This window comes from Paramormyrops kingsleyae, chromosome 5 (assembly GCF_048594095.1).
Source record: "Paramormyrops kingsleyae isolate MSU_618 chromosome 5, PKINGS_0.4, whole genome shotgun sequence".
In the NCBI taxonomy this organism is placed as follows: Eukaryota; Metazoa; Chordata; class Actinopteri; order Osteoglossiformes; family Mormyridae; genus Paramormyrops; species Paramormyrops kingsleyae.
Genome location: NC_132801.1, coordinates 7,653,577 through 7,662,277, shown reverse-complemented (window position 1 = coordinate 7,662,277; position 8,701 = coordinate 7,653,577). Strand labels below are relative to the sequence as shown.

The 8,701-nt window shown below is 44.1% G+C and overlaps 1 protein-coding gene across 1 annotated transcript; it reads right to left on the bottom strand.

Moving 5' to 3' along the window:
- Positions 1-5,540: 5,540 nt before the first annotated feature.
- Positions 5,541-6,050, bottom strand: ier2b (immediate early response 2b). The gene has a single exon (XM_072712784.1). It carries the CDS (start codon positions 6,048-6,050, stop codon positions 5,541-5,543), a length of 510 nt encoding a protein of 169 aa, XP_072568885.1.
- Positions 6,051-8,701: the final 2,651 nt, after the last annotated feature.

The following is an 8,701-nucleotide window of genomic DNA, read 5'->3' as shown; positions in this document are numbered from 1 at the left end:
AAAGGCTGTCTTCCTAACTGGGAATATGCATTGCTGAGTTTTCTACCTGTTTTCTAGTACGTTCTGTTTCTTTTTATATGTGTATTGCCTGTATGTTCCACTAGTGTTGGTTATTACCCCAGCCGATTTGGTAGTTTCTAGCAACTTCTAGTTATGAGGATAACATAGAGGAAGTTAATTAAGTGTCCTTGGATTGACATGAAAAAAAAACACACAACTGCTGGATTGTGCTTTTCTTTCCTCTCAGGTCTTGCAAGAATTTCACAAATGGCCAAGTCTTTCCTGTCAGTTAAAAAAAAAAAATCCTTCGGTTTCAAGTGATCTATTATACCGTATATTTTTCTTTCCTAAAACTTGCACTTAATAGTGAGTATGGATGGGTCACATGGATAAGCAAGTCCATTCCAGCTCCAAGTGCCGCATGTTCATCGATAAATAAATGGATAAATGCCACCTTTTGAAGTGTGATTCCAAGATGACAGACACAGTGCGTGTACTGCCGTCTGTGCTCCACAAACGGTGTTTCTAAGGTTGTGTCACACGGCCATCCTTCAAATTTGCATGTTTTTTTTTATTTCTTTAAAAGTTGCCCCTGCTTGGTCTTTTCCAAACTTTCCTTCTATATGAAACTGTTGGAATTCTGTCCCTTCCCAGCCTCACTCTCCCTCTTCCCTAAGATAAGCGCTTGTTTAAATCAATATGCTCAGCCCTGCCCTTCTGTTGAAGACTTTATCCCCCTGAAAGTTTTGTGAGTCTTTTGAGGATTTGTTCACGTTGACTCACTTTTATAAGGGTTTCTCTGGAACACTGCGTCACGTTGCCACCCAACCAGTCTCCTGTCTCGGTACAGAAACACCTACTTCTGTGTTATGGTACACACCGCGCCTCTTAACGGAAAGCACACAGAGCAGGCCAGACGTCACAGCCCTCCGTAACGGCTGCGCTTGTACGTTCGTATTTGGGGTCCCTGCCACGTTCAGAGTGCATTGATTCCAGTGCCTTAAAACCATAAATTCCATCACTGTCACCACCAGCCTCCCCCCCCCCCCCCAGATGCCATGTTTTTATATCTGAGTGACTGGCACACAACAACAGGATAGGTAGATCTTTTAGATGTTCATTGGCATAGAATGGTTTTCACTCACCCCCTTCCCGTTCCTCAAACCACCTCTCCTCATCCAAAAGTCATGCCTGCTTGATAGCCCTCCATAGCCCTCCATGAGACAAAGCTTTGAATCATGAGAACAATTCAGAAGTAAGATTTGCGATGAGTTGCCCTTTCTGTTCTCACGCTGGGTGGGTGGGGCTCTTGGGGTCGATCACCTTCCTTTCTGTACATTTGTTCTTAAAATCATTGTTTGTATCGGTCATAAACCTTCAGGAACTACTTCCATTGTGTCCATTCTTTTTTTTGTAATTCATTGTCTCTCCATCTCTACAATGTCAGTATGTCAGTGTCATGCCTGTTAGACGGTGGCTTTTGTAAGAGACATCACATACGTTTCTAGACATAGATTTTCCTGATTTTATAATACACTCTTCAACATACAATCCCCAGGGTAGTATGGTTGGTACTGTAACCAGCACATGCAGAAATGTATTGTCACTCTAGGTAACAGTAAGCGATAGAAGCAACCAGTCAAATAGGTCAATTGGAGGCAGAGGAACAGCGTGAATATAAACAACGAATTTCAGGATTTTTAAAATACCGAGGTCAGAAGTGATAGCCCTTCGTAGGTGTGCCTCACGGATCGTAGTTATTGGATATGCAGCATAAATATTGAGAACTTGACTGTGGTGCCCTCAATGGTAGGTACGGGCATGATGAATATGCACTATTGGAAATGGGTACCCAGAAGGTGCCAACATGCAAAATTATGGCAATGACCATCTCAATAAGTAACTGACGCAAAGACCCTTGTAGCTAGAGTACTTGCTCTTAAGTAAGCCTGTTGATGTCTGATCTTGTTGGATCACCTGAGTGTTGAGCTTGTGTGTCAGGAAGCCAACCGAGATGCAGTGGACAACAGAAGTCAGGACGACTTTGACTGGCTTGGTCTTGGTCACTCTGCCTTTCAGGCCAGACATAGCTGTTTGCTGCCCTAACCGTATCTGCGATGAAGCAGATATAAGTTTGGCATTTAAGCTAGCTGCGTTGTGTGCCTATGTTGAGCACCAGAGTAAGTACGCATTTCTGGGAGGCGTCTTCCCCCTGTCACAGTAAAAGGCTACCCTTCTCTCAGCATCTCTCATCTCATTACCTCACATTTCCAGAATAACACCACCAGTCCATCAAATGAATATGTACCTAAACGCAGGAGCCACAAGGGAATTCAAAAGACAAATCAGAAGAGGTGATTGAAGACGAAAACAAAAAAAAAAACTACTTACAGAACTGCATGTGCAAAGTGCATGCCACAGTGTGGGCTCATCTTCAGGAACAAAAGAATAACAGAAAAGTACACATATAAATATAGATGCTTTTAAAAGCAACGTGTTCTTTATTCTATTTTTAAAAGCAAGAAATGTATATTTTATTTCTATAGCCAGATGTTCACAGGGGCCTGGTGAATTAGACAGAAGTCATTGAAATGTCTAAAAACAAACAAAACAAAAAAATAGTTAAATCACTCCTGTTGAGCATAAGAAGCTGCCTGAATCTGATTAGCTTACTTATTCTGGGTAAGAGATCTCTCTCCGTCTTGCTGTCTTTCTCTCTCTTACTCTCTGCAGTTTCTATCAGTGCATTTTGTAATTCCAGAAAGAATTCTTCCCACTGAATCAGAATAAACCAGAGAGAATGCATTGTCAGTCTTGCGCCTCATTTTCTGGTCTTCCTGCCTCACTCTCCAGAATGCACAACATTGTTTAATGCATTGAGAAATATGTGTATGCTTTTATTATTATTATTATTGTAATTATTATTATTATTGTAGTAGTAGTAGTAGTAAAAGTATAGTAGTTGCTCTGACAGAGGTGCTACACAGAGTGATTTACAGTTCCGTCAAATACAATAATAAATAGCAAATAAATTGATCAAGTAGAAACACAGTGGAAGATGCTAAAAATGTGTGTTTGTGGTGTGTTTGTGATTTGGAGGGGGACTTTGCCCAGTGGGGAGGCGGAGTCTTGCCGCTCCAGTAGACGTGTGGGATGGTATGTGACTGGTGAAATAATGTATACTTTGAAATATCTCAAGCTGTGACAAAAGTGCAACCGTCCTGGCATTTCCGTCCCAAGCTTCATCTCAAGAATTACGGTTCGTTACTGCTTCCCGTCCCTTAGTATTTTACTAGTATTGGCTGTTTTAACTAGTGTATTCAAATCGAGCAAGGGGCAGAATAATAAAAAACGATAAACCACAATGATTAACAAAATTCTCAACAAGAGAAGAAAACTTAAGTTACAATTGATTGGCACTTCCCCCTTTACACCAGTACCGAACGGCGGGGTGATGAACGGATGTCCCGTTCACTAAGTGCTATTTAATAGCCCACATTCCGCTCGCGGGACTCATTTCCTGCTTCCTGACACCCCCTTCCCCCAGGACACCACACGGGCATTTTCTCGGTGGGTGTGCGTGTGTTTTGTGGGGGGAGGGTGTGCATAAACAGGTCCGCACATGTAGGTTAACGGAGAAATGCCTAGTCAAAACATTTCGTGTCGCATGGAGGAGTTCATGAGAACGGCGGGGTGGGGTTCAATAAAATCTAGCTGGCATTCATTAAGACGTAGGAACCTGAAGTGCCCCGGCCCCGATATCAAACTCTCTTGTAAACCTTTGCATAAAGATACAAAGAAGGTATATCATCCAGCTAAACATAACGTTTTTTTATCCAACCACAAAAAAACCGGAAAAATAATTTCGAAATGGTTTATTAGAATTCCGTTCAATTTCCATTGAAGAAATACTACATGATATAGTACTCGAAAATATTTAAGCTTTTAATGTCTTTAAAGGAGTGGATATTCATGCGTCTCTTAATTCCAAAGCAGCAGGTACAAGTACTGCAAGCTGGACTACACTTAAAATGTGTCAGGATGGATTATCACTGTCACGATCGCGGGGAGAGGCGAGGCAGGAAGGCGGAGATCCGGACGAGCCGGGCGTGACAATCCCACTGTAGAATATTGTTTATATATTTTCTACACAATCGTGTACCGCAAGGACGGCATTTAGCCCTTCAGTAACACATGGATACGGACCTTTGTGAATCGTTTGGGAGACATTGAGAAATTAAAATTGATTGAAAAATAATACTCAGTATTATTTGTAAAAATGAGGTCATTTTTTCACATGTCGACTGTTGTGTGTATCGTAATATTCCAGCCTTTATGTAATCGCAAAATACCGTCACTATTAAAATGTAAACGCAGGGGTGTGATACACCGGCATACTAGGACTGCGCACTACTAATGTAAATTTCGGTGTTCTTTGCCTAATAACGAGGCCACAATTCACATAAACAGCTACACTTGTTCTGTCAGGTATTGCAGGGATAACCAAAAATATGATAATTAAGAACATAAATCGTTACACAATTTGCATGGTCTCGTCCTAGTACAAAACAAATCCCAGTGTATTTTGTGCTCACCAGATGATTAAACCAGGGCTAGAACAGGCAATGATATATATATATATATATATGCGTGTGAGTGTGTGTGACAATAAATACGGGGAGATTTATCAGTTTGCAGATGTACACCGCTTATGTGCATCTTGGGATGCTATTTTTCCATTCCGTCCTTTTACCTTAACAAGTCGGACTGTTTCCGTCGAATCTCCCTCATTTTCAGGGTATTTTTCAGCTATATAACTGGCCCTTACTGGATGCATTTTATCACGCTATTCTTTAAGTGTAGACCGGTTATAACGCGGCCTACATATTTTCAAACGCATTTTTAGCGATGCAGACGTAAATGACAATTGAAACAATGATAAAATGAACAATTCATAAAACATTTCAATTTCATTTACCAAGTTACCCAAGACATTGAATTACAAAAGCAGGCCCGGGGCTTAAAATGGAATTTAAATTAAACAATTTTCGCCACTTAATAAAGAATGTATAGGCCTACGTCTGCATTAGTGCAGATGCATACACCTGTACATGGACAAATACGGCACAGGGTTTATCATTAAGATTCACATTTAAACAGCTGGAAAAAACAACGTTGTTTGATCCCCAACATAACTGTGCTTCCTTCCGGGGTCCGCGGCTTTACGGAATATTAGCTGCCGTCTTGCATTTCCCGTTATGGTAGTTTTGCTGGAGTTTTGAGCGCAAGCAGCTGCGACCAGGTGAGTCTGACTCATCGGATGAAACTATGACTCAGCGCCCTGACTGCACGGTCAGGATTCCCCTGCCCTGCCAGTGACTCTCCCTTTTGCTCCACTTCGGGCATGTTTCTTCACCGTCCTCTCCGACTTCACGGAGGGTGCGGGGGTCGGCGATCTGCCCTTCATCCTTCGCCGTCTGCGCTGCGGCTGGGCTCTGGGGAGCTTTTAGAATGACTCGATCCGCTCAGGAGGTCCCACATCAGAAAGCCGCAATGGCATGGGACAGGGGCACGGAAGTCAATCCAGCTCGACACCAGTTCACGCCGCCGCTCATAAATGACACGGTCTTGCCCTCCTCCCCAGTCTCCATCCTAGCCCTTTTGCTGGGCAGGAAGTCTGGCTCGCCGGCCGTTTTGCTTCTGCGCTTCCGCGACTGACGGTCCAGTCGGGACGGTCCCTGGTTCTCCTTGTTCTCTTTGCTTTTCTCGCATCTGGAGAGCCGAGGCTTCCACTCGCCCTCCGCAGGGGGGCACGGAGCCGCAGGGGTCTCGGCTTTGGGTTCCTCCGTCAGTTCCTCTACACACCGGGGACCGGACGCTTGGCTTTCGATGATCACACGAGAATTGTGGTAAATGTTCCGGGCGGACTTCATTACCAGCGACAGCAGCAGGCTCCGCTGGAGCCCGAACCCGCCGCGCTGGGAGCGTAAACCATAGAGCTTAGTGAGGGACAGAGCGATGATCCGCTTGGCTTCAGCGCTCACATCCATTGCAGCTCTCTTCTTGCGTTTGGAGAAACTGGAAACCCCGAAGAAATCGGAGGTCACTTTTGTGAACTGTCCTTTTTGTTGTTAAGGAAAAATAAACTTTTTTGTAGTGTTTCGCTGTTCAGCACAACGTATATTTCTCTCAGCAGCTGCTCGCTCGTCACTCACATTAACTTGTAGGTGCCACGGGTGGGTGTTTTATTACGGCTTTGACGTAATAGGATGTCGCCGGTTCTTGATTGACAGCGAGCGCCCCGCCCCTTTTGCGGTGGCTTGCTATAGAAAGGATAAAACGTACCTTAAGTACAGTCTGTTCCGATTTCTCCATCGTTCAGTAAGAGAGAAATCAGGTGGCATATAACACAATATTTAATGTCACAAAAATGTATGAAGATGCATGCATATGTAGTAACCCATAATGATCATGTTCACCGTTTACACAATATTTGTGCCTTGCATCAACAAAGACAAAATATGCATATTTAAGGCATTGTGCGAAGGTAGATCGTAGGTTTTTATATGCTTTTTGCGTTTTATGACTTGCATGATTTATATGTAATTGTATATAATATGCACCCGTCTAACAATAATGCATGCATAATATTAGTAATAGCAAGAAGAAGAGGAAGAAGAAGAAGAACAATAATAATACATGAAACTGGAGGTCGTTATATGTGCCAGGCTGTACCGCAGGTGAAAGGGTGTTCTTTTCACAAATGGGCACCTGAAGAGTAAGATTGCAGAAGTGCACCTGCTCGCTTAGAGATACACAGCCTGGTAACAAATAATATACAACAAGACAATTAATACAGAACTGGCAACTAATCAGCCAATGTCACAATAGTGTTTTATAATGAAATTGTTAGTTAATTATCATTTGCGGGGGCAGTGAATTCACGTATACAATGACGTATAATACCTTTTATTTAAATATAAAATTAAAGTTGACTTTATAGATACCAGTTGTAATTAAATCGAAATTTAGCCCCGACACAACACCAGACAGTTTCAAAATTTGAGCCTTTATATTGAGCAGTTCTAACAAAAAGTATTTTCAATGGCCTCACCGTCGCCAACACTTGGAGCTATTATATTCGAATAAAGACTTCGAGAGGGTTTTTTTTTTTCGTTGACGTCACGCCAAATGCCCATATATGATACATCCGCCTTCCCTACGAGTGCGCGCAGGGGAAAATGAGGTGACGCTCGCTTCGTAGCACTTCCTTTACCATATATAGTGGGAGCTAAAGGGGATTTGGCCATCGCCCACGCCAAGCTCCATGTTCTACTGCCCAGCTTTCTCATTCTACACCGGGGTGCAGGTCAACCATTGGACAAGCGCTGGTTCAGTAACTGGGCAAAAATATACATAAATAAAAACTGCTGTGTCTCACGTCCTTTATGTGCTGCACCCATATACTGTAATTTGGGGTGGGTAGTTAGGATGATTCTTAAACCAATGACAGGGGCCCTAATTGTAACTGGATTGGTCAGGACTGGGGTCTCATTATGATACGCTTGTATGGGGGCCAAAATTTTTAGCAATGCCCCTGATTGTATATTTGGTGCTTACTTTTACCCTTAATCTCCTAATAGTGTATGCAGAGTAATAATTCACTGGTCCAGAATACACCTTGATAAGAAATGTAGTCATGAAAACAATAAAAAGAGTCTGTGCATCCATCCATCAATCCATCCATTCATCCATCCATTCAAGGTCATGGGGGCATGGAGCCAATCTGCGAAGCTATGGTGCAAGACAGAGAATGACTTAGGATGGGGTGCCAACCCATGGCAGAGCGCACACACCATTCACTCGCACGCACATTTTGCCAGCTTGAGAGGAGTCATGTTTTTTAAATATAAAACTTGCTCCCGATCACGGGAGCCTTGCCTGGGAGCCGCGGCTGGCTGATGAGACACAGTGTGGGACGCTTCAGCCGCTCTGCCCTCCAGCAATGGCATTTTTAAGCTGTCACTTTGAATACTTTATCCATAAAGCATGGAGTTCTAACTGCACATCTGCATACGTGATTCTGTGCAGTGCAGGTGCCAGAACCAATCCGATGGGGGGGGGGGGGGGTTATGTGAGGGGAGGGGGATGGCATTACGTAAGCAGACAATCCATGTCCAAGTGCCTTGGGGAGAGCAGGCTTATTTGTGTTGGGATAGACACCCTTATTAAAAAATAAAATACACTGTGGTTTCCTTGGTGGCTGGTGTTTGGGGAAGCACAGTGACAGCGACCCACCTTGTATGGACTTTCTGGGTCACGTCAGACTTGGGGAGTTCTTCAGGGGGGGGGGGGGGGGGGGGATGGGACACAAGAGACTCGTGTGGAGGAGGAGCAGGGGTGTGGACCACGGCGGAAAGAGGAGGACCTGAGAAGGGAAGCGGGAGTAGGTAGGGTGACGTGGGAAAGGAGGATCATCCAGCCAGGAGGGCTGGGAGGAAGGAAGGGAGTGGAAGATACAGACAGTGAGAGACAGTGGTGGGCGGGGCATCTGCACCAAGGAGCTGAGGGGGCGGGGCTTAAAGGTAACACTGGGTCGACATAAATGACATGCTGTGAAATGTTGGACTGCCTGCATGATGGACACGGGTACTGAGGAAACCAGCTGTGCTACAGAACAGACGGCGGACTGAGGATTCCT